Here is a 26,150-nt window from a genome sequence, read left to right as displayed (position 1 = left end):
CGCTTATTACTTTTGTGGCCACGCCCCTTTGTCTAACCTGCTTTGGAGTAATTGATATCGGTGTCAAGCTAACACGACTGGAAATTCACCGAGACAGAGAGGTTTCTTCACAATACCCGAGTCTCGGAACACTTAAAGGTTAGCACACATTTCTGTTTATTGTATCGGTATGTTCGGTTCCGCTTACAGTTAGCGACAGGTTGAGTGGAAGTACGCGAGGTAAACACACGGTGAGGTTTCAAGGTGTCTTGTCGGTGAGTTCTGCTCCTTGTTTGGGAAGTGTGTAATTACACTCGGGCCCTGTCGTGTCTTACAGCAGAACATGATGTATTCTCTTTATAATATATAATATTAGAAATTAAGTGATCTGAAATATATGAGTTTCTAGTATTCCTGTTACATGACTGTATTATCACGTTGGAATCATACAGTACGGTCTATGCTGTTTAGACTGTATTTATTTAGTCTACACTTTCATCCTTCTTTTCTGAATCTAACCATTTTACATTCATTTATTTCACCAGAGCATCATTTTCCACCTACGACTCCTTTAACTGTAAAATCAATTCAACTAAATGCAGATTTCTGAACACAATCTAACTATACGCATATTAGTGTATATGTTAACACTGTGGTCTCACACCTCCAGGGCCTAGGGTTCGATTCCCACCTCAGGTTTGTGTGCGTAGGTTTTGTATATTCTCCCTGTGCCTGGTGGTTTTACACCAGTTTCCTCACACAGCCCAAAGACATGAAGATTAGGTTAACTGTGTCCCCTGTCTTGTGTGTGAAGTCTCTCAGGATATGCTCCGGGCCTCCCACGACCCTGTACAGGATACGTGGTGTAGAAGATGTATGAATTAATGTTTACAAGAGTATAAATAATATTTGGGCTTTCTTTAATTTTTATTTTTTACATAAGCTCATAAATTAGTTTTTATTTTTTTATTTTCCAGTATACAACTCATTAGTTATGAGTTATTATAATTTATAGGCTTGTTTGTGTTTTTCATATCGATGTAGTGGAGTTAAACCATTTCAACTTAAATATGCAATTAACCTAGCAAATGTGAGTCAATAATACATGTAATATTAGCCATAAGTTGTGAATAATACTATCACTACTATGGCAAAATAAAAATATCATGCAAGACTTGTCTATGCTTCACAGACCCCCTATCTGTGAAAAAAGCTGTGAAACCTGTCAGTCTGTTAATGCTGATGTTATTTCAGTGCTCCTGTACATGATCCAGATTGCATGTCTTCCCTAATCACCATAAACCATATTATCCATATATATATATATATATATATATATATATATATATATATATATAAACCATATTCAGTTTTTTTTTTTTTTTTTACAAACAGCTGTGCTGTTTATGTTTAAAAATATTCCACAGTCATCAGAATACAATGTATGATAATTTAAGTAGATACATTCCTTCCTTTTTTTCAGAATGGACACCGAAACCCAACCAGACATTCGTTAATCCTGTCCCAGTAGAAAGGCAGCTTGTTGGATCTCCTGTGAAATCCTGTTTGTTTACAGTATATGAGAAGATTGGAATGGATAAGGCAGAAGCATGTGAAAGTAAACAGTAAAGTTATTAGTTGTTGGTTGGGAATTTACTTAAACAGAAGATTTCCAAATGCAGATATGCACTTGTAGATCCACCGTGTTTGCATTTTCTCCACATTTAGGACATGTTGAGGTGATTGAAATGGATGCAGAGATGATGTAAGTTATGATGGGAAGGAAATTTCTTGGGGGGATAAACTGGGAGGTAAAGTGAAATACAGACACCAGAGTTTGACTGAGACAAATGCTAAAAAAGGAAAGGAAATGGAGTATGGAGAAATTTCCATGAGCGGTATGGGAGACCTGGAGCTGGACCCAGACATTGTAAGCGAAGAGGCTGGAAAATTGTACTCTGAACTTCAGGTAACCAGTCACATTGTGCACCTTGCTCTTTTTACACATTCATGTCACATACCAGACTGAGAACTGAGTTGAGAGGTCCAAAATCCAAAGCCTGTATGTATGAACACATTACATAGTTAAGTGCTTTGCTAAACTCTCCTAGGTATTTACATAGTAGAGCTTTGCTATCATTTCCCAAAGGAAATGTAGCGTTTGCACCATCAGAAGACTCCCTGATGTAGTGACATACTCTTCCTGTCTTAGTGGCTGTGTGTAAAGATAAGAGGCTCAAACTAGAATCAAATAGCTACAGTAATCATGTTCTCTAAATAAATGATATGTCCACAGCACATTGTGTTTCCTCAACACTTCTACTTATTTTTTATTTTTTTTAATTCCCTGATAATTTTTTTCCACAAATTCTTTCTTAAAATGTTTTATTGTGTAGTCAGTTGTGGAGACTCATGGAGCAGACGTGGTTGAATCGCTGCTGCCCATCCTGGTGTGGGTTCTTGAAGGGCTCGCCAGCTGTCGGTCTCACCTGAGAGAGAGCGAGGAGGAGGTGGAAAAGGTGAAAGGAGAGAGGGAAGAGCTGCTCGAGAGATATGAGAGAGAGAGAACACTCCGTAGGGAGAGCCAGGAGGTGAGTGTAGAATTTGTCCTGACTTAAACACTTCAAGCTGAGATCAGGTTTTGCTTTTCAGCTTGTTATCCATCTGTTCAAAACTAGTATATGTGCATCAGTTGTTGTTTTTTCACTTCTATTTGCAGCGCTATTTGGAGTTAGATGATCAGTTTGAACAGGAGAGGAGGGCAATTCGTGGAAGGGACAAAGAGCGAGAGAAGAGAGAAAGAGATCTGGAGAAGAAAGCCAGAGAGCAAGCTGACCAGAGTAAATCCAATTTTCCCACCTCTTTCTTACTTTGATACTAGAAGGCCACATCAGTTTTGAATTATGGGATCTTTTTGCTTTTTGTTTTTCTTCCAAAAACTACTACTAGATAATTCTTCCCCATCACACAACAACTACCAAACAGTGAAAATGAGAGCTGGCACAAACTTTTAGGAAGTGAAGCCAGCCAAAACTTTTCAAACTTCTGCCTATGCTGTGTCACAGGCCAGCTAAAAAAAATTACAAATGAAAGAATTAACTTCTGTGTACAAGCTCATAAAGGGTTGTGATTGGCTGACAGGGAAAATTAATAACGTCATTCCCCCAGAGAGGACTTCCAATTTTTAAGTGGAATAGATATACAGTTCAAGCTATAATGGTCATGCACTTCCATTTTTTAAGCATGATCAGATTTTTCATATTTTACACAAATTTACACCTTAATTTTCTTTATGGTTGCTTTACATGTACCATGGTTCTTTTTCATTCAGTGGTGGCTTTGGAGGAACAGAGAGCAAGTCTGACCAGGGAGTTAAGCGCATTGAAACACACACATGGCAAGGTTTGTATCTTGCTTCTCCCATGACTTTTAGCACAGAAAATGTTTCAGCACTTTAGCCTTTCTCTGTCTTTCTGTATCCAGTTAGTCCTAGCATATCGAGATGTGGTGGAAAAGAAAAAGGAGTTGGAGAGGGAAGGGTCCCCTCTAAGGTATGCCCCTAATTATTTATAATTGTCTTTATTTCATGTGTGATTTACAAATCTGCTGTGTCCTGAAATCATGCATTGCTACATGAAAACAACTCTTCTGTTATCTCAGCCATTGTGGACTAATATAGAATCTTCCTATTCATATTTCTGCTATTATGGTTAATCAGTACTGCTAGCATTAACGCTTTACACATTTTGACACTGTTATGAGTCTTACCTGTTATGTTCTAGAAATCATATTCGCTCCAAAAGTTCAGAGCCACCTGAAGAAAATGACAGCGTCCAGGTAACGTTACACATTGGACTGCAATAATATGATGCACTTTTTCTATGATACAGTTTTTTATTGTTAGCGGGTTATTATTTTATTTATTTTTATAAGACTTTCTTTTTCCCATTTCTTTGTCTATACAGCATGAGGAAACAACTGAAGTTGCCTCCAACCCCAGAATATCAGACACTTCAGCTTCCACAGACACTAAAGTGATCAAAACTGAAACTATTAATGATTCATTCTTTATCAACAACATCATAAGCTCTACTCCGGAGCTGGCTCAGCTTCAGGGCCTTGTTGAAGCGAGGTATGATGTGATCTTATATGTTCTTCTTTCTTTCTGTCCTTTTTCTTTTTCTTTTTTTTCTTTATGAAACGACGCGGGTCTCGCAAGTTGCAGAACCGTGCAAGAATACTCTGCACTGTTCAGAACTGGCATATCCGCAGGTTGTGGAGTTCTGAACAAGCAGAGTCGTGGTCACCCAAATGCGTATTTGCTAGGCAACAGCGCCAGTGTACTAAGTGCAGTCAGCACGGACACACTGCAACTGGCGGCGTGTTTATTTACGGGCCCTGATACCTGCACACTGCAATCATTAGGTAGCTCTGATAAAGTATCAGGGCCAAAGGCAAAGACAAAGCGTGCTTCAAGCCAAAGACAAAAGCAGAAGACCCAGCCAATGTATTGCGTGAGAAGCTAAAAAAAAAGAGAGAGACAGAGAGTGGCCTGCTCTCAGTTTAAGTGTTAAAGCACATAGATATAAACATACTAAATCACACACAAATAAATGGTGGATTCACCTAGAGGAAACAAAGTTTTATTTTTAGTTTCCAGAGACCTTAAGGAGACGGCGATGCACTATTGGTGTTTTTTATTTGGTAATCGTTTTAGTGTCAATTAATAACCCACGTTATCTTCAAACGGAAAGGTTTTCCCATGCAAAACTCCTATTTCTTTGACCCCTTCAGAAGCCCTGCATAGGGCTCTTTTAAATAGTATCATATCCTGTTTTAACACTCTAACATAATTATGTTCCACTTTCTGTTCTTTTTTTCTGCTTGATTGATCTCTGACTCTCTACACCATTTTAACTGAAATAGAGACAGTTCCTTCTATCAACTTGCAGCCTCAATCTAGTTACTTATTAAGCAGTAGCAGTATTTTTTTAAAGAATTTTCTTTTTCTACTAAGAAAGAAGGAAATATAATGGTATATCATAACAATAATATAAATAATAATTAGCTCTGTTGAATAGTGTAATGTAACTTTATATTTGATTGGTTCTCCTGATTCAATGAGGTTTTGTTAAAGTCTAGAATTGCAAAAGACACACAACTACCAAGACTATGCTGTCAGTACATCAGTTATAAAGCTTGTGCTGTGACTAGCTTGTCAGAGTTTGGCTAAGTAGGACTATACTGACTTCTGGTGTTTATGGTCCCTGCTACTAAGTTTAAATACTAAATCTGCTGTTTGTTTGTTTTTGTTTGCTTTTTGCTCAGCACCCCCCTTCGAGCAGAAAGTGAAGAACCAAACTGCAGCCTAGAGGATGCAATCATACCGATTAAGGAGGAGATGGGTGAGGAGGAAAAGCGAAGCAATCAGGATGATAAAAAAGCAGAAAAAGAAAAGGACTTGGACAGTTTGGAGTGGGAGATAAGAAACACAGATTCTGTATTTTCGGAACTCTCAGAACTCAGTCAGGAATACGTGGAGAGTGTCGATCATGGAGTCAGTGTGAGAGGTAGGTTTAAAGCACGTATGATTGATTTAGTAATTTCTTAGAGCTGGAATTATATGAAAACTGTATTTCAGTAAAAGTCATGTCATACAGTACATGGGTGTTGTTTTTCTGTTCTCTCTGTGGTTTCCATGCAGACAGCACAGTCCAGTTTGAGGAGATTCTTCTGCAGTATGAGGAACTGAAACACACCCAGTAAGAGCTTGCAGAACACTGATGCAAAGATATTTAGAAGAAAATAAATAATTATCAATAAATACAATAAATAATTAGCTTTAGCTTCAGGTTTCTAAACTAATGTGTATTTTTCACTATTTAATGAAATGCGCTATTAGAGTATCATGTATAATGAAGGCACATGTTGGTGCTCCAACGACAGCTCTTTAAAGAGTAATTCTTGTAGATTTTATTCCATAACACAATACAGCTGTAACATTTTTTTCTGTCTTTTAGTGAGGCGGTAGATGCTGCTCGTAAGGCTCTTATTTCTCGTGTAGAGGAACTGACAAACGAGAGGTCTGCTCTGAACCTGGAGCTGACTTCCTCTCAGGAAACCATTAACCGACTGGAGGGCAAAACCAAGGAGATGGAAGAGGAGACCAAAAGGTACTATAAGTTTACTATTAGTTTTGTTCCGCTTCTCAGGTTCATAAGCAGCGTTTCCTTTTTCTGTCATCCACAAAATGCAGGACCTATTAAAGACATATCTTTTGTGTGTGCATTCTTAATGCAGCATAAGAATGTAAAAATTAATACATTAAATTCACCATTATCTTTCTGACAGGCAAGCAAATATATACACTGTGCCCTGCTATTGAAACAAATCGATAAAAAAAAAAGAGAAGATCCTGGTAGGCTTGCTGCAGGTTTTAGTAGAAATTTACAGTGCATCCGTATGCTGCTATGTTACAGCCTTATTTCCAAATGGATTAAATTCATTATTTGTCTCAAAGTTCTACAAATATAATGACAATGTGAAAGAAGTATGTTTGCAAATTTATTAAAAAAAAATTAAAAATCACATGTACATAAGTATTCACAGTCTTTGCCATGACACTCAGAATTAAGTTCAGAGGCATCCTCTTACCACTGATCATCCTTGAGATGTTTTTTACGACTCGATTGAAGTCCATCTGTGGTAAATTCAGTTGATTGGACATGATTTGCAAGGACACGCACATGTCTATATAAGGATCCACGGTTAACAGTACATGTCAGAGCACAAACCAAGTCATTAAATACAAGGAATTGTATCAAGGCACAGATCTGGGGGAAGGGTACAGAAACATTTCTGCAGCATTGAAGGGCCAGATGAGCACTATGGCCTCCATCATCCAAAAGTCGAAGAAGTTTGGAACCAACAGGACTCCATTCCAGAGCGGGCTGCCTGGCCAAAGTAAGCAACTGGGGAAGAAGGGCCTTAGTCAGGGAGGTGACCTCGCACTCAATGGTCACTCTGAAAGAGCTCCGTCGTTTCTCTGTGGAGAGAGGATGACCTTTCAGAAGAACAACCATATCTGGTTCAGTGGCCAGCTCCTAGAGTTTGCCAAAATGCTCACACCATGAGAATTTTGTTGTTGTTAAAGCACCTTTGGCACCAGTTACTACCTCAAGTCTTTCTGAGTATGATGCCACAAGATGTTTTTTCTTCTGGAAGGTTCTCCTGTCTACACAGAAAAACACTGGAGCTCTTTCAGACTAACTATCGTGATTTTTTGATGTTACCAATTCACAAAAAGTTGACTTTTGTTTTTATCCTCAGTAAAGGTTACTCAATTCTTAAGCCCTTCAAATCAGTTGCATAGTTAACGTTAAAATTTTCGTCTGCTATTTATACCTAATCTTTAAATATTTAAGACTCCTGTGCAGAATAAGGGCGATTTAGGCTAAAGCATTTTTTTGTCCATATTGCTTTTTTTTATGCAACTAATTGTGAAGAAGTGTTTGGGCAAAATACATAAAATACATGGGGTAGGCTTATAGTTGTCATTTTTATTTTCAGAATTTCTCCCAAATCCTCCCTCTTGCTTTTTGCATGTGTTTTATTTTTACCCTCTTAGGCTTCGCAAAGAACTGGAAACATTACAGACTGAGGAATCTGACGTAAGTTTTTTTACATTTACGTGTCAAATTATAGTTATAATTTTTTGTCCCCATATCATTATCAAACATAATGCTAATTAACGAGATGTATGTTCTGCAAACCTGATGCAGGTGCAATAAGAACTAGAACAAAATGAAAATATAGACAAGCTTTTAGCAGGATGCGCTATGATCCATAATGTGTTGCAGTTGTAATTCTCTTTCTAGCGCGTTTTACAAAATGAATGACAGACACCAGCTACTTTTTTTCTTTCCCATTAGGCTACTTTGTCTACCTCAAACCGCCGGTTCTCTCGTTCAGAAATGGCTCGTGTGGTCATGGAGAAGAACCAGTACAAGGAGCGGTTGATTGAACTACAGGATGCTCTGCGTCGGGCTCAGGCTCTTGGGTCTGTTCAACTACAATTTCCAGAATACTGTACACATCTGCCATGCTCATTCAGACAGTAGAATATATTGCACTGAGTGAATTTCATTAGGAATCTTAGAAAAGTGCTTATCTGTATATTTTAAAATTTAAAATGGCTTTTTCCTCTTATAGAGTTGCAAAGAATGAAAAGATCCCAGAAGACAAGAAGAGCAGTGTTTGGAAGAGGTTTGAAACATTTTTTTTTCTCTACTCTTTGACATTTTAATGGACAGTTGTAATCCTGTCTATAGTTATCTGTTTATCTGTCTGTCTACCTCTCTGTCTATTTACTTAAACACAAGTTTTCCTCTAACTAAGATTCTATAGTGTTTTCTTTTACAAATGTGTCAGCATTATTAACAGTCATAATTAATTCATATATCTTGAATTGGTTTAGATATTGACATTTTTAAGCCAGACAAAAAGGAGGCGGTTCAGTGGGCAGATGGCATGTCTTCCTTGGAAAGGCTCACATCTGTCTTTGCAGAGTTGCAATCAGCAAACCTGTGAGAGATTTGTAAATGTTATTTTGCTACTCGTCTTTTACAGGTTTAACCGTTTTCTTGGTTTGACAAAGGACCAGCTTGCTCCAGCTGCTTTGGCTCCAGCTGCTTTGGCCCTTACTGTCCCCCCAAGGCCCTCTTCCCTTTCCTCACCAGTGGGTTCACCTCATAAGCTGTCTGTTCCTGTCACCCAGACTGGGTATGCAGGCTTCTTTTCTGCTTTTGTTTATAGACACAGTTGTTCAACTTTACACATTTATTTAAAGTAAAAAATGCTTTATTCCTCACACCATAATGTCCTTGATTTTTTTTTTACTACAAACTCCAGTAATGTGTGCTCTCGTTGTCTCCTCAGGGAATCTTTGTCTCCCAGGCTTAGGAGGAAAGAACTGTACCGGGAGATCCGCTCTCATGTGTGGGGAAATCTGGGAAAAAGACAGGTTAACGGCTGGAGCATGCCCCTTTATCACATGGACACACAGGTATGCACACACTTGATCATGCATGCCTGCTCTCACCATCAGTACATGTTTAGTGAAGCTTAGAAACTTCAGCACCTTCCTCTCTTTGTAATTTCATTGAAATACTTGTATAGTGTTTCTATACTGGATAAAAAAAAAAAACTATCCTGTTTGTGTGCTTGTATGAACCAGAACACTGAGCAACTTCTGGAGCCTAAAGACGTTCCTGTCCTCACACAGTTGCGGTTGCTTGACCAAAGAGATGCTTCTGCTAAGGTCAGATTAAGTTATTGTTAAATTTCTCTGCTGCTCATTGAATATTTTTATCGCTTTAAATAAGGGTATGTTATTTAGAATGCATATTTCATAGTTTAGATTTGTATTCTGTATTTATATTCTTTAAATAAAATTATTAGAACCGAAAAAAGGGTTTGCATTAACAATGAGAATGTAATAAATCTGTGCTTTTCTAATATTCATTTTAAATAACCAAAGATCATTTTACTGATATTAATCATGGCTCACTGATATATTGATGTATAACAAAAACGTCATCTTCTATTTAAAATATTAAATAGCTAAATGATTTCCCTGTGGTTATTGAGGTTAAAGTTGGGTTGGGATTAGAAAACATTTACAAGTCAAGTCAAACCAGGTTTTTTGGTTGTGTAGAATAACAGAACATGGTTGTTAGAGTACAAAACTCCTTTATTTCTCTATATAATCCCTTGTTACACTAATAAACTTATCCTAATGTTTTCCTAGTGCTTGGATATCATCAAGGTAGAAAGTTTGTATGTCCAAGCAATATTGTCTGCTTCAAGTCTGAAACACTGTTCTTCCAGGAACTTCTTTAATGGTCCAAACAAGAGGTAGTGGCTTGGAGCAAAGTCAGGACTGTATGAGGGATGTGGCAATAACTCCCATTTAAGTCAAATGTGCTTGTGAATTATTGTGTGTACAGTTCCCACAGACTGATGCGTCTCTTCTACAAGTTGGTGACAAGTTATCTGTCGATTTTCTAGGAGCAGGCATTCTACTCGCTAAATGTTTTTGGCAACAACTGTAGTTCAGCCAGGATCATAGTTCACAGACATACAGCATTCTTTGATTTACACCATTCAAATGTTTTACTGCGGCTAAGAGTCTCATCACCTTACTGTGCTTAAACTCGTCTGTAAATGTCAGTCGGTTTTACACCTTTATTTTTATTATTTTTATTTATTCACGAGAAATGTCATCACAAGTCCTGGTTTGACTTGAACACCCCACATATTTTAGAATATATATACAGTGTTTAGGCATTAACTTTATGTATATTTCGTAAGCCACAATTTCTTTTTCATTGATGACTGATCACATAGATCACTTTACGTTGTAATCAACAGTTAAATATAATTTTGGGAGTTAAAAATGTATTGTTCTTGATTCATGAGTCCTAGTTTTCTTTATTGTAGCTGACCTGTGCAGTAGCAGTCCCACCAGAGGTGTCGGGAGAGCAGACGGTACGTTGAATTTATAATCTGCTACAGTTGACTTGAGATTGGGTTACTGTGTTTTGTACAGTATAATTACAGAGAAAGCACAGAAATAGATAATTATGTACCTGCTCCTACATGAACAAGGCCTCAAATTATGCAGAAGCAAAACAAATCTAGAATCTGCTTTATTTTTATTCAGTTGGCCTCATGTGATTTTTCTGATCCTGAGGCACATTTTTATCATATGCATATGATATCATCTGAAACTTTACACCAATTTTCCACATGCCATGCCATGACATGTCATTCATACTCATACACATTCCACATCCCTTCAAATCTCAGTGTTCTGTCTGGGTGATCACTGGACCCGCCTCCAGTAGTGATGTCACAGTGATTGATCCAGCACGCTCCAATACCATCCTGGATCAGTTCAGTCTTCCGCCCACCTCTCCAGCTCTGTCCATTTGTGCTGTGCCTCCCACTGGTCAGTTCAGCCATCTAAAATGCTTTTTAGTGACTGCTTAGTCTAATGTCTGCTTCTGTCTATGTCCTCTGAACTGTCTGTTGTTTGCTGCCCACCTCTTCTCATCACTTTCTTCAGGAGAAACATCTGGGACTGTGTGGATTGGCACCCAGGATGGAGGGTACGAAGGTCTACTGAGATTTTTGTTGGCTTTTAAATCATTCAAGTTAAGTCTTTTTTTTAACATAGTTTGTGTCTATCAGCGTGCTTGTTCATTCAGCCTCTGGCTCCAGGAGGCGCTGTTTGCAGTCAGTCAGTCTCTCAGAGGGAGTGCATTCTCTCACGTAAGTTTTCATTCTCCTGATTGTATATTTTATGTGACAATCAGACAATAACTTCTAATCTTTTTTTAAATTCCTGATAGATTCTCACTGGGACAGGTGATTGCTGGATTAAGCAATGGAATGCTAGCATTTTTCAGCTATGGTTCTGGTGCGTCTGGTCTCGTTTAGTATGAATGCATTTAAACTATGGACTGACTTTGGTTTGCAGCCCTGCAATTAAACATGGGTTTAAAACATTTTTGCTCTTCTAGGTGGATGGAATCTTCACTCCCATGAAGTACTTTCACTGGGCATAACTCCACTGCAACCCATTCGCTGTTGCCTATCGAAAAACGGCTGTCTCTGGGTGGGATACTGGAACAAAGTATTGATGATTGATGTAAAAAATAGAAATGTGGAGGTATGTATAGACCAAAAGTTATATCATAGAACAGAATTTCAATGTGTACTTTACACAGTTTTACAACTGACCTTTTCCTTCTCTTTCTGTTATTGCAGAAATCATTTACAGTGTCACAACGAAGTGAACAGCAGGTTCGCTTCCTGTGTGCAGCAGGAAGTGGAGTTTGGATTTCCTGCCGGCTAGATCCCACTCTCAGGCTCTTTGACTGGGCAACTGGACGGCCACTGCAGGAGATTGATGCGTCACCTATGATAACCAAAGCTTTAGGCAAGTACAACTTTTTGTGAATTGAAAATACTAGTATTGAAAGATTCCATTCAGACTCTACTGAAAGACACCCGTTGTCTAAAAGCGGCAGCTTTTTATTGATTTAATTTGCATATTAAATACATACATTATATGTTATAAATAAAATAGCTATAAAAAATAAACAGCATGGACAATTTATGTTGAACATACTTCATACACTAAAAAAGTGCAGTCGCCCTGAGTTTGGTACGCAACAGAACCTCACTAGTCTTACCAAAATGTCAGTCACAACATTTGGCCTCGTCAGCAGGGCACTGTTCACATTCTCTCACATCAAGTCATCTCTGAATACTACAGTGAGTTTTGTTGCCAAAATTTCCCATTATTTTCTAACATGTTTACAAAATAAGCTATGTTATACTTGCGTCTCAGATATCTGAAAGAATGTTTTTATATAGTTTTGTCATGAAAGCATGTCTTTGTAATGTATTTTATTATGGCCTGTTTATCCAAAACATTTTATCAAACCTTGTATCCTTGCATTATGTACAGACAACAAATTTGAAAGTGGTCAAAATCTATGTTGAGAGTAGTGTTTCTTAGAAAATTAAAAAAGATTTACATTTCTGCTCTTCCCATCAGGCAATGCATTCCTGTCCCTTTCACCTCTTCAGATTTCTGCCATGTCTGTGGTCAGTGGACGCCTGTGGGTGGGCACAGGAAGCGGTGCTGTTTTCTCCATCCCTCTGTCACTCAGTGAGTTTTTTTTGTTGTTCTTGGAGATTTTCAACCAACCTACGCAATGTAAAGATGTTAAATTTGCTCTTTTTTATTATTTTGTCGCAAAAGGTTCTGAGTCCTCCATCCCATATTGCAGTTTGGCTTCAGCTCAGCTGTGTTTTCATGGCCACCGCCAAGCTGTCAAATTCATCATCTCTGCTCCAGGTGACACCAATATAAAAATCAGTTCTGGTTTAAGAATATACAGTAACTGCCATATTATGGACTTTTTGTTGTAGAATTTCATCTAGTGTGTCATGTAGTTTAAAGTTCTCAGCCTGACCTCTTCCTTATTCTTGATGTGCTCATGATATATTTTCAGGTTGCCGTGGTTCTTCTGTTACTGCAGATGGTGTTGCCTCTACCTCTCATCTCATTCTCAGTGGTGGAGAGGGTTACATCAATTTTCGTATTGGTAAGTCAGCAATAGTTGTGTTTCTACAGTGTCTTGCAAAAGTATTTAACCCACTTAAAAATTATAGTCAAAGTTCATTATTTGTTAGGATATATAAAAGAGAATTTAAATGAAAAACTGCTGCTTACATTAACATGCAACCCTGTCAGACTGGTACTTCCCTTTTTTGCTGCGATAACATCACGTCTGTCTATGACCGTTCCTTCTAGCTTGACAGATTTTTGCTCAATCTTTCTGGCAGATTTGCTCCAGGTTGTTGTTTGTTGATTGCAATTTTCAAACAGTGTCACAGATTCTCAATAGCATTCTTAAGATCGTAATCTTAATTTTGACATGGCACAATAGAACATTCATGTTTTTTTTTTTTTCCAACCACACCTTGACTGCTGTAACCTTGTCCTCTTGAAAAGTATAGTTTATTCCCAGCTTTAGGTTATTTAATAGACTAAAGCAGGATTTCTTGTTATGTTTCTCTGTGTAATGCTACATTCTCTTCAAATGTGAGGGGAGAAAGAAAATTCAGTTACTGCTGGCATTAATGTCAAAGCTGTTATAGAAAATTAATAAACACCATCTGATTGATTAGATTTGAGAATTCATCTGTGCTATATCAGTTGAATAGGTTTCCGCTATCTACTAAATGATACACTGGTAACACTGCTGTGTATATAAAATATTGTTGTATATTTTACACTGTTGTGTGTAAAAATATATAAAATTGAAATGAATGATAAATGAATGGTCATTTGTTTCCATATGTACAGGTGATGAAGTTAGTGATGGAGTTGGTGAGATTGTCCCACAGAGATCAGAACGAAGTCATGTGATCATCTGGCAAAGCCCCCCTCAGTCAGTTCCTAGCTCCTCCCTTTGATAGGAATTTTGTCTGCATGCTTGTATTTATTTTTCATTTAGTGTTTATTTATTCAGAAGCACAAGTTACATGTTTGCCTTCCTGTGCACTTACATGTCCACACCTTCTCTGAGATATTGCCTTTAAAAGAGCAAGGAATGGTATTAAGTTGTGTGACTGATTGCAAAATTGTATTACTTCATATAGCACTCAAAACTGACGGAACTGAACAGGAGAAAAAAAGATTAAGCGGCAGTATTTTGGTGTAGACGAGACCCTCTTTTATGAGCCTTCTGTTATACTGTATCATGTGCTGATAAATGTTGCAGTGTGGTTTGGTTTTTCAGTTTTGACTCTCAGCTTTAGCCAACTGTTTGGTAATTGCTGTGTATTTTTTTTCTGGATGTTTTGTTTCCTATCATGTTGGTTGGCTGCAAAAATTTATTCTGAGCAATCAGACAAATCGTCTCAAAGACCTGTTTCTGCACAAGAAATTGTGGCAGTCACATCATCCTCTGTAAAAGGATGTTTTAATGCATTTCTTAGCAGATGTACCTACAGTTGTCAAACTACATAAATATGAATGTAAAAATGTTAAACTTAGCTACAGCTGCTAACGCACATCAGCCTTCTGACGAGGCTGAGAAAAGAGCAATTCAGGCATCATTGTTATGCCTGATCACAGTGTACCTTTTATAACTAGTATAGGTTAATATTCTGTGATTGATTTTAATGTGTTCTGTTCAATTCAGTAAGGATTAACAAAGAACTGCACCCAAGCTTGATCAAAACATTTTATACTGTATGTGGAATGTCGTTAGTATTCAACGTGTGATTTTCCTAAAGAGATTTGCATGTGGGTTTCAGTATACATTACTGGGAGATTTTTTTGTTTGTTTAAAGGAACATGTTGATACTTGAACATTTATTACTGAAAACTGGAAATACTCAGAAATTTATGACATTTATGTGGACACATGTCAGACTGTATTGGTAAACTTTAATCTACTTTTGTATATACAATATTATTTATTAAAAAATACAAAATGCCCTTTGTATCTACATCAAAATCCTTTTTTAAATATACAGTTAAATCATAATGTAACTTAAGCACTTACACAAAGCAGAACTGTAACAAATCTACTTCATGAAGCAGTCTTTATCTAGACTTCCTTTATTTACTTTATTCAATAAAATGGAGGAAGAGCACTAGTTGTCCTGGTAGAAAAGCTGTGTCATGATTGTATGGTCAGAAAATTTTTAATTATTAATGCCAGTTAAAGTGTAGCGTGCTACAGGCGAGCATAAAACCGAGGCGAGTTAAAACCAGAACTGTACCATATTTACATTAGGAACTTCCGCATGATGTGATAGAACAGGTAACAATATTGTTTGCTTTTCAGAAGCCTTCAATACCAATTCTAAAGTGTAAAATGTAATAAATACTGTAGTACAGGCTTATAGTATTAGATCAAGTTCAATTCATATTTGTAACAAATGTGTATAAAATTGCTAAATAACTTCAAAGTGTGCAATGCTGTTGGTTTAACGATTAACTGTTCAGTCAACTAAATCTTTAAATAATATTCACAAGTATAACCACTAGTCAGTAAACTGTTGTAGCTAAGAAACCACACCACTTTACCCGTACTAATCTTGAATATTTGAGCTGGATATAGAAGTTAATCCGACAGTGCAGGAAGAACAGAAGCCTCAGGTGTTAATTGCTCAGACTATGTTGGGTGTAGGCTCTTACGCATACGGCGGCTGAGCGAGCGAGCCAGACGATCCACAGCACTTTGTCTATATCCAAGGTCCTTCACTAAATGCAAGCCTTCAATGTTGCCACTGTACCACATCACCCAGCCTCCCATTGACATCAGGACCAGCAGCACGCCCGAGTAGACCAGGAGATCACCGAAGTCTCGACCTTGAACTTGTAGTGGGACAAAGACGCCGATCAGGACTATGGTAATCCCAATGAGGTCCATAATGATGGCAAATACCAGGCTGAACTTACAGTGGGTCAGTCCTTCACTTTTAGCTGACATTATGTCCTGATGGAGAGAGATGAATCTGAAAAAAGGACAAGTGTCTGTCAACCTGAGAAAATGATAATGGCACTTTATATATATAAATTAGATTTTTATTTTGCCAAATATCAACTTGACTTACTTTAAAGTCAGCCATTTACAAAACATCAAATCTAATCACGTACCTTTCACATATGCGCTTTCCTTAAACCCTGAAAGCAACTGAGTGTACAGTATTCACACACACACACACACACCTGCCAGCTGCTGTCACGCCTTAACAGTGTTTTTGTCCCTCTTCCTTGTCCGAGAACTGGATGAACAAGTTTTAATGACAAGGTTTTAATGTCGGTAACAAAGTGTTTAAGCTTTCACAAAGAGCTTTTGATCTTTATGTGATTGAAATCAACCATAATTAACATCATAATTAACCTTTTTATCACACTCTATTAATATCACCACCACCAATACTACTATCAATACTAATCTTATTATCATACCTGGTACATGAGCAGCTCCCTGAGAGAATAGATGTGCGTAACACACACACACACACACATGCGGAAGTACGTCATTTTTCGGGGGGCGACAACAGCACGGGGGGGAAAAGACATTTAATTGTTATTGTTAGCCGCTCTTTATCAAAATAGCCAGACATACAGAAGTGCCGTGAACGTTTTGTTTTTATTCGTACATGCGCAGGATAAAGAAGTTCACGACCACGGAACGGTTTGTGCACGTGCCTCTTTGTCCGCGCGGCAGGTCTGATTGTGTCCACAGCAGCGACATTAACGGCATCTGGCGTCAGTTAGTCAGTTAGCTGTGTGTGTGTGTGTGTGTGTGTCTTTACCTCCGGGAGCGGCGGCGTTTAGCCTCGGAACTCTGTTCTCCCGCGGTTTAATCCTCCACTTCCCTGTAGTGATGCGCAATAACAACGCCTCATGGTTTATTTTACAGTATTTTGCTCCACACTTGTCCTGTCACTGGTGTCAGTGTAAATAAACTGTGCTGCTGTTTATCCGTCCAGCTAACATTTGTAGCTAGCTCAGTTAGCCAGCTAAGCTAACACGCCAAGCCTCCAGCTGACAGCTAAACGCCTCTGTCTGGTTGTTTGACTGTAACATTACTTTTTCGTTGCTGTTGCATAGTTATGGTTATGTTTATGTCTACAACTGTGTGTCTACCTGTCTGTCTGTTCTTCTGACACTTGTACACTCCAGCTGCTTTAAAGACGTTTGTGTTTCTGTGAAATCAGACTGAAACACACGGGATCAAGCCAACGGAAATATGAACGATGCAGAAACAGCCAGTAGGAAGCATGCAAGTTCCCAAGAGTTGCAAAGTAAGATCATGTTAAAAAAAAAAACATTTATCTATGATGAGACTATTAGTAGTAGTAGCTATAGAGCAGGGATGTCCACATAGAGACATCATTATTTAGGGTTCATCCTTTGCATGAAGGTTTATCTTTAGGAAGTACACTACACTCCAGACCGAGCCAACATTCGGCTCTATCACTGCTCAAATTATTTGGACCCTCCAGGGTCAAGGGTCTGTGTGCTTGGAGTTTGCATGTTCTCCCCCCCAGGTGCTCTGGTTTTCTTCCACAGTCCAAAGACATGCAGATTAGGCTAATTGGCATTCCCTAATTGCCCGTAGTGTAGATTGACCTTGTCCAGGGTGTACCCTGCCTTGTGCCCAAAGTCTCCTGGAATAGGCTCCAGGCACCCCACGAGCCTGTACAGGATAACTGGTATAGACATGCTTATATATAAGCATGTTATAAACCTTAGTGACAACAATGTTAACTTAATTTATCTCAACAAAAAAAGAAAATCACTCCTTTTTGGTGCACTCACTCATAATCCCAGCATTATCCGAAACAAACAGCTCTCAGCACAAACAGCACCACCACATCATTTCGTATCTCCCTGAAAAACTCATCTCCTGATTTACTGTAAATGTCATTAAACACATCGTTATAACACACGTCAATTTGTTTTATAAATCGTATAAAACATACTTACTAGAGAGGAAATCCTATACTGAAAGTTATGCAACAAATGGATTTTTATTTTTATTAACTGATGTATGTCATTTCAGTTGCACATGTTCATAGAGTATACAATATTCTCTCTATACCCATAGCTACTCAACATTAACTCATTACTAGTGATGTGTTTGTGTCATTGTTGACTTTTGAATCCTCCCTGAAAATCCCCTTTGTCACAGTTGATAGTCTCCCACTGCGTGGTTTGTCTTCAGTACAGGTTTCCCCTTGTTATACTTTTTCATCCATCTGTCTACATTGCCCTTGTCAGTGGTGTCATCTCTGTAATCATTCTTTAGCACAGTGGGAGAACATCAACTGCAACAAAGGGGATTTTCACGGAGGATTTGAGAGTTGGTTTCAGTGATGACACAAATGCATGGCTTATGATGTAAACTATGTTGAGTAATACTTTTTTAAATAAGAAGAGCTACCAATTTGAATGACGTATGTCAGTTAATAAAATATATATTTTTAAATCCCACTTTTGCATTACCTGTAGTGCAGCGCTTATATTGACCACATTGTATTTTGGCTGACCTGCAATCAAATTCATTCATTTAAATTAAAATGTGAAAGTATCAGAAGACTAGATTTTTATGTGAGCTTAAGACCCTGGAGCTGAGAGTTAGCAATGCTACCACAATGTTAAATGGCAAACACTGCTGATGATATGTCTCGTTTAAAGAATACCCTACTCACCAGTAGTCTTTTGCATTATTAAGTTGTTACACACATTTTGTTATATTATAATAACAGCTGATGTAATTCTGAGTCACGTAGAAGTCATTTGCACACTGTTTATGTACCTGCTTAAGTTTTATGCTTTTTTTCTTTCAAAGCCCCGAAAAATGAGGATGCTTATGAAATCTCCATCCCATTTGAGGAGAACAACTATGAACAGCAGGCTGGCTTTTACAACCAGAACGATCAAAACTTCGACAGCCAGTGTGAGTCTATAGATTGTACTAGTGTAATTTTCTACAAAGGGACAGAATAAAAGTTTTCACATTCAAGGACATGTTGGTTAAATGGTAAAATTGCAAATGGTATTTTTTTTTTACTTTTTTATGAGCAAGTTTCATACCCCATAAAGGTCGTAAGATACAGATGATAGCTGCACTTCATTCCCACAATGATCTAAATTAGATTTTTAAACTATGTATTTTATTTATTGTGTAACATATTTTACATGTCATACACATTTTATATACTGTTTTTCCTATAAAGTAAATTATACATACATTCTGTACTCTGTGGCTTTGTTCTTCTGAAACACTGAGAAAGAGACATATTTTCAGGGTTTTGGTTTTGTGATAGCTGTTTTTCTAAGTCCCCCGAACCATAAACTTTTCTTATTAAAACTGAAACATATTTTTACTTTCATTTATTTGACAAATAAACACACTTTAAGGATGCAAACATTTAAGCTTACAGTAACCACTGACTCATTTCTTATAGCAATTAGGCAATAACTTGTTGTAACAAGTCAATAAAAACACAATTGAATGAGCCCTGAATACTGTATAGTTGTAAAAAAAAAAAAAAAAACTAAGAAATACAAAAAAAAAAAACTTTTTCAATTAACTGCATGTTGTATACCAAACAATCATTAAACAACTATTTTGTTGCCATGTAACCATGTAAGTGTGTTTAGAGTATTTTGTTTTACTCTTTATGATTATTCCAGCTCATCTGAATGTGTGTCTATATTGTGGTCTTTATGCCCAAAATAGGTAATGATCCTCCAGCTCCTGCAAGCTCCTACTTGCTGATCACAAACCTGCGCACACAGCTGCAGATTTCTCTGGAAAAGAACTCGTGGCTGCAAAAACGCATCGAAGACCTAGAAGAGGAGAGAGACTTCCTGCGCTGTCAACTGGACCGCTTCATATTCTCTACCAAGAGTCAGGAAAGCAATGGTGAGAAAGAAAACGACAGATGGCGTGAGATGACTTGGCGTACCTGAGAATGCTTGGTGTCTTGAAAATTATTGACACCTTTAATGGAAAAATTGACCAAAAACATATAATCCATATCTACATCTATTTTTAATATAATATTTTTCCTACACACTAAAGCAAATTGTCAGCACATGTACAGATCCTTTACATTCATAGATTTGTGATTGTGGCAAAATTCAAGGCAAATGATTGCCTTGAATTTGTTTAGCCTTGAATAGTGTTTTTAATATCTTTATTTATTTGTGCTGACGTTTGATTTTCCGCAAACAATCGTGCAATGTCATATTTACACTTTAGAGAAAAGGGAGTCAAAAACAATGACTGAGAGCAGCTTACAAATTATTCATTGTTTGCTATTTGGTTGTGTTATTTTAATATTGTTTACAGGTGTCAGTATGATTTTTAGAGAAAACATCGTTTATTTTTTTTCTCTCTTTTGGCTTGAGTAAATAATACTTAATCACATTTAATTATTTTTATGAAATATGACAATAATTTAGGAGTTCATAATATAAGTGTAACATTTATTACTTTATTTCTTTATATTTTATTATATTTATGTTTTTATTTAGGTAATGATTCTCGCAGTTTTTCATGGAGGAGACGACGAGAGAATGAACGGGGTAAAAGAATCTTTTTTCTATGTTAAGAGTTTTCTTCAGTTCACTGTGAAAAGGGCATTGTTTATGATTATGGCATGGTTCCTCCACAACCCAGGAACTTGCTGTCATGAGGAACATTTATTTCAAACCTAAGTGAGCATGTTATAAATCAAATAAAAATGTTTATAAAATGCAAAACATCCAGATTAAGGTGCACCAATCAGCCATAACACAAAGAGCACATACAGGTGAAGTAAATAACACTGATTATCCCATTATAGTGGCACCTGACAAGGGGTGGGGGTATTATTAGGCAGCATGTAAACAGTCAGTCCTTGAAGTTGATATGATGGATGCAGAAAAAATGTAAAAGTGTCAACAGTAAAGCCTACCTCATCTGGTCAGGTCCCACGGTAGAGCTACTATTGCACAAACTGCTGAAAAAGTTAATTCTGGCAATTATAAATAGGTGTCGGAACTTATAGTGCATCACAGCTTGTTGTAAAAAAGTTGAGTCAAAAATATGTACACTGTGGTTATATAAAAATTTCTGGTCTGTGGGTGTACCTGGTGCCAAAACAACTCATGGAAGAGCATAAACAGAAGCGTATGGATTTCTGGAACAAAATTTGCTCCAATCTTTTAAGGAAGTTGAAAGTTTCTTTAAAAAGAATCCTTACCGGTAATGAAACATGGATTCATCACTACAAGCCTAAAAGTAAACAGCAAAGTATGGAATGGAAACATCCTCAATCGCAGACCAAGAAAAAAGTTAAAAAGTCAAGCATCAGCTGGATAAAACTTGTTTACAGTTTTCTGGGATTCTCAAGGACCAGTATTATCAAGAAAAGTGCTCAATACAATAAAGAACTGGAGCCTAAACTTTGGATTAACCCCAGAGGACCTGCTTTCCATGGTCGTTGTTATTTTACGTGATATTGCATGTAATACACATTTCTGCACAATTTACTGTCAACACTGTGCATTGTTTTGAGGTGTTAATGCAGCCCTTACAAGGATGAAAAAGTAAAGACAGCAGTGTATTCGTGACTGTTTTAGGCAGCTCAGCCTAAAACATTTTTAATGAGGGAATATAAAAGCTTGTTGACAGATGGACAGAGTGTATTAAAAAGCAAGGAGATTATTTAGAAAAATAATGCAGTTGTCTTTTCTAAAAGTGAATTTAAAGAAATGATAATTAGATAATTGTTGACCCTCGTCACACTCGTATATGGAGCTGCTTAGCTGCAGCCCCGTCACGGTCCATGCTGGTGGCCCGGTCTTATGCTGGTGGCACCAGGATGCAATATCGGATGAAGACAAGTTGGCAAAGGCAGTGTGATGTCTTTTCTGGAAACCTTGAACCTTGAAAGATTCTGACCCTTATCTGGATGTTTTTTTGGCACGTTCCATGTACCTAAAATTGTTACATCACTTCATTGCAATCGTTTTCTCTGACTCCCTCTTTCAGCAGGATCAGCAGGTCGTGTCACACTGCAAACAATTTTCAGGAATGGTTTATAGAACGTGACAAAGTACAAATTCCGCAGACCTCAATCTAATTGAGCAGCTGTGGGATGTGATGGACAAACAGTGTAGATAGATCCACAGAGGCCTCAATGCACAACTTACAAGATTTGTTTCTAATGCCTTGGTCCCAGATTTCACAACACAATCTTTTGGAGTCCCAGCCTGTATGGAGCAGGTTTACCAGCACAAAGGGGATCTAGACATTATTAGGCATATGGTTTTAATGTTATGGCTAATTGGTATAGTGCCATGTGCTATTGCATAAAATCTTTGTGTGTGAATATTTCATAAATTTACTTATAATGTGCAAGGAAAATGTACATTATCAGGTCAAAGTCCATGCTGTGTTATCCTAAGCAGTGTCAGTACTGGAGTGATCAGCGTTAACTGCTATTTAATCATTAACTTTTTAGATCAGCAAGCAGAGGTTCAGCGGTCAGCTAACCGCCAGTCATTCCCCCAGCGGCCTACTCAGCAGCCCCCAACTAACTCCAAGGTCATGAGCACTGGTTCTGGGCCAATCAGTGCGCAGATAAGTTCTGTGTTTGGTCCCTCCCACTCTCAGCCTCTCCTACACAGCCATGGCGGTGGAGGTAGCAGCAGTGGCAGTAGTAGTAACAACAGATCTATGAATGATCTACCAGGTGTGTGTATAAAGTAAGATTGCCCATTATACAGCCTTACTCTTCGTTTATACCCCATGTGTAACACTTTAATTTAATTCTTCTAATTTAAAGTCACTATTAGGATGAGCATTTTTTTTCAAAATGTGCATCACTCAAATATTATTGTTAGGCCGGGGTTAGCTCAGTGGTTAAGGCATTGGACTACGGTTCAGAAGATCCCAGGTTCAAACCCCACAACCACCAAGTTGCCCCTGTTGGGCCCTTGAGCAAGGCCCTTAACCCTCAACTGCTCAGATATGTAATGAGATAAAAATGTAAGTCGCTCTGGATAAGAGCGTCTGCCAAATGACTAAATGTAAATGTATTATGAATATAACCTAGTGTATTATAGGCTATGGCAAAATATGTGTAACAATGTTTGAGAGATAAATTTACATTAAACCGTCAGTGGTAATTTGATTGTCTGAGTACATTTCGCTGGTTGTTATAAAGTGACCCTTCATTCCTCAGAGTCGCTCTCACTTTTGGGGGATGACGAAGAATATTTGGAGGACAGCTACCTAGAAGAAGACGAAATGATGTCTGGGGAGGATGTGATGGCAGAAAACATGACTATAAGGAATATGGGTGCTCCTGGAAGGCCACCTGGGGGCCACCCTGCTCTGAAGAGGAGGAGGGTGTTCAGAATAGCCAGAGGCAGAGAGAGACAGAGGGGTGAGTTGTCCAGTCTAGACTGAATTGATTACAGTTTAAAGGTATTTCCTCCCGGGTGATGCTGTAACTTTTTACAGCCGGAGGTTTTGGGAGAGCTGATTGGCCGAGCCCTCTCAGAGGGGAGGGATGAGAGGTACTTTGTGCTCCCACATTAATCACGGCTCTACAGCCAATCAGGGGCGTCCGTGAGCTCGCGCAAGACCAGTAGTAGCCTTAATGTGGGAGCCCCCAAGTAACGAGGAGGAATAGGACACGACTAAATTAGGGAAAAAATCTAAAAAAAAAAATAAAAAAAAACGGTATTTTCTGTGGATGTAATCATGCTTCATTCTTCAGTTATTTCTAATGTTAATAAGGAAGCAATAGTTTTTAAGGTTGGAAATTTGGGTTGTAATGCTTAGCATGGTTCTCCTTGAATGTCCATAAAACTTATAGATTTCATGTCTTCAAATGAAAAGAACACACAAATGATATGAAGCACTTACTGGCAGCCAGTTAGTTAGCACAAGGCTAAATCTCGACACTCCTGTTAGTTATATTGCTTATCAATTCAGACAACTTTCATACAGTAGCATTCAGATCTTCTATATAATATTATTCTGGAGATAAGACTATACCACAAACAACAAATTTCAGCTGTGTTACTAAAACGTCGCTTTTGTCCATTTGCCTTCACAGTGAAAGATGCAGCTGGGGTGTTGTTCCGCTATAAGAAGATTCTAGTGACGTACCAGCGGCTAAAGAACATGTCTAAGGCTTTCCAGATCCATGGTGTGGACCGTAACACAGTGGCCTCCACAACACCTATTGCAGAGCTGCTTCTTGTGGCTCCAGAAAAGCTGGCCGAGGTGGGCGAATTCGACCCATCCAAAGAGAAGCTGCTGGACTATGCGCGGCGTTGCTACATCGCTTTGGACCCGCAAACCCGCACTAAAGTCCAGGCACTAAAGAAGAACAATCTGCTACTCCCAATCTCTTACAGGTAAAATCTCTGGACACACCTGCTCCATGCATACTCACTCTTTGATTTACACACACACACAAAAATACATTTTATATCAGCTTGTTTTTGTGTGTTTGATTCCATTTTCTATAGCACACTTATGTAAGTAAACATGAGTAATTTAAACTTGTCTCCTATGTTTTGTGTCTCCAATCAGGTTGAAAGGAGCTGATGGCCGATAATTGGACAGGAGTGATCGACCTCTGACCTGTTGTATCATAGAATCCCTCACTGTATTTTAATGCACCATAGAGCACATCTCCACTTTGTCAACTTCCATCCTTGTGATGAGATCAGGTGTACTCTGAATACCGTACTGTATTACCTCTTATCTTCTCCACAGTGCACACGCACACACACACACACACACACACACACACATAGAGCTGAAAAGGGCTGGGCTTCCAGGAAGACTGTTTGGTAGATACTGTCACTTGTTTAAATAATTATGTATATTGTGAGAACTGTCTGTCTTGGGCATGAGCCCTGTACCCTCTATAGTTCTGTGATGTCCTATGTACTGAAGTACTGTATCAGGGGGTTCTCAGCTACATTCCAGAAGGCCAGTGTATGTTATCATCCATGTGTATATGTTTGTGGTAAATGTCCCTCAGCCACTTACCTTGTTACTGAACCATTCAGTGCTAGTCTGAGGGGTACACACACCTGTGCTCTTTGCTTTATACTGTGCTAAACTGCACCGACTCAGAATCTAGGACTGTAAGGCCTCCTCACGGTGGAATTGTATTTGTGTTGGTGCATGTATATCCCTGACTCGTGACCTCTCTCTTTTTAGACATCGCTGACTGTTGAGCATGAAAATAATGTATACTGAAACCTCAGCTAGTAACTGAGATCACACAGGAGCAACCAGGAATGGGACAATAGTATCACAATAGTTCAGTTGTGAATATGTATAGTTCATGTGTGTTTGCTATGAGCTATGAGTGTTTCTGAATGACTTGCTGAGCGTGTGTTTCAAAATGGTGCGCGTGTGTGTATGTGTGGTTTTAAACCATAACACTCATGACTACTTCACTTTCCCATAGTTCAGGGAAAAAGCAGTAGAGTGCAGAAACAGCACTCATCACCTTGCAATCATCCCCATCAGTAAATTGTGTATTCGTAACTCTGATGTTATCTCGATGTTCATTACTATTGATTACGGGTTGGGGCTGCTGGACATTTCAGTCATGCCTCAGGAACTAATCAATTTCTGTAAACGTTTGCAAATGTAGAAGGATAGTCTAGTTATTACGTGAAGGTTGATGTCAGTAGCGATACACTCAACAAGTTGTTTCTCCTCCCTTTTTTGTAAATCTATATGTTTTATCTCATCCTGATCCAAGAGACTGTTTATTCAATGCCGTTTTTGTCATGCCGAAACAGAAAAGAAATGTCCTGTTGAATTGTCTGATTATAAATGACACTAAAGTGATTTCCTACTGAATCTTGTTTATAGGATTTCTTTCTTTGGCTTTAATATAATATCCAGTTATATACTTAATTACAGAACAGACACAATATGGTAATAGTGCAAATAACATTCATATATATATATATACATATATATATATATATATATATATGTATATGTATATATATATATGTATGT

At 38.1% G+C, this 26,150-nt stretch overlaps 3 protein-coding genes across 4 annotated transcripts; 2 read left to right on the top strand and 1 right to left on the bottom strand.

Annotated features, from left to right (window-relative positions):
* The first annotated feature begins 22 nt into the window (after nucleotides 1-22).
* si:dkey-17m8.1 (C-Jun-amino-terminal kinase-interacting protein 4) lies at nucleotides 23-15,064 on the top strand. 2 transcript variants are annotated; one of them, XM_053493957.1, is made up of 29 exons: nucleotides 23-138; nucleotides 1,463-1,597; nucleotides 1,708-1,948; nucleotides 2,376-2,570; nucleotides 2,699-2,819; nucleotides 3,311-3,381; nucleotides 3,463-3,530; nucleotides 3,762-3,816; nucleotides 3,945-4,111; nucleotides 5,308-5,549; nucleotides 5,684-5,741; nucleotides 6,000-6,152; nucleotides 7,607-7,649; nucleotides 7,911-8,038; nucleotides 8,191-8,244; nucleotides 8,608-8,760; nucleotides 8,917-9,043; nucleotides 9,215-9,298; nucleotides 10,480-10,527; nucleotides 10,849-10,990; nucleotides 11,108-11,150; nucleotides 11,233-11,313; nucleotides 11,394-11,461; nucleotides 11,565-11,713; nucleotides 11,812-11,983; nucleotides 12,608-12,721; nucleotides 12,815-12,910; nucleotides 13,068-13,160; nucleotides 13,925-15,064. In XM_053493957.1, exons 3-29 carry the CDS (start codon nucleotides 1,850-1,852, stop codon nucleotides 14,032-14,034), a joined length of 2,934 nt encoding a protein of 977 aa, XP_053349932.1. In that variant the 5' UTR covers nucleotides 23-138; nucleotides 1,463-1,597; nucleotides 1,708-1,849; the 3' UTR covers nucleotides 14,035-15,064. The 2 variants fall into 2 exon arrangements, with proteins under 2 accessions (XP_053349932.1, XP_053349931.1); XM_053493956.1 differs by having other exon boundaries at nucleotides 104-254.
* Nucleotides 15,065-15,362: 298 nt separating this feature from the next.
* Nucleotides 15,363-16,116, bottom strand: LOC128519964 (transmembrane protein 238-like). The gene has a single exon (XM_053493960.1). The coding sequence runs from the start codon at nucleotides 16,062-16,064 to the stop codon at nucleotides 15,747-15,749; it is 318 nt and encodes a 105-aa protein (XP_053349935.1). The 5' UTR covers nucleotides 16,065-16,116; the 3' UTR covers nucleotides 15,363-15,746.
* Nucleotides 16,117-16,587: 471 nt separating this feature from the next.
* Nucleotides 16,588-25,985, top strand: ccdc106a (coiled-coil domain containing 106a). Its single transcript, XM_053493959.1, has 9 exons — nucleotides 16,588-16,775; nucleotides 17,302-17,388; nucleotides 18,939-19,046; nucleotides 19,833-20,018; nucleotides 20,633-20,683; nucleotides 22,606-22,836; nucleotides 23,329-23,532; nucleotides 24,211-24,514; nucleotides 24,693-25,985. The coding sequence occupies exons 2-9, from the start codon at nucleotides 17,334-17,336 to the stop codon at nucleotides 24,715-24,717; spliced, it is 1,164 nt and encodes a 387-aa protein (XP_053349934.1). The 5' UTR covers nucleotides 16,588-16,775; nucleotides 17,302-17,333; the 3' UTR covers nucleotides 24,718-25,985.
* Nucleotides 25,986-26,150: the final 165 nt, after the last annotated feature.

The sequence above is a fragment of the Clarias gariepinus genome, chromosome 4 (assembly GCF_024256425.1).
Source record: "Clarias gariepinus isolate MV-2021 ecotype Netherlands chromosome 4, CGAR_prim_01v2, whole genome shotgun sequence".
Classification (NCBI taxonomy): Eukaryota; Metazoa; Chordata; class Actinopteri; order Siluriformes; family Clariidae; genus Clarias; species Clarias gariepinus.
This window is presented reverse-complemented; position numbering and strand designations above follow the sequence as displayed.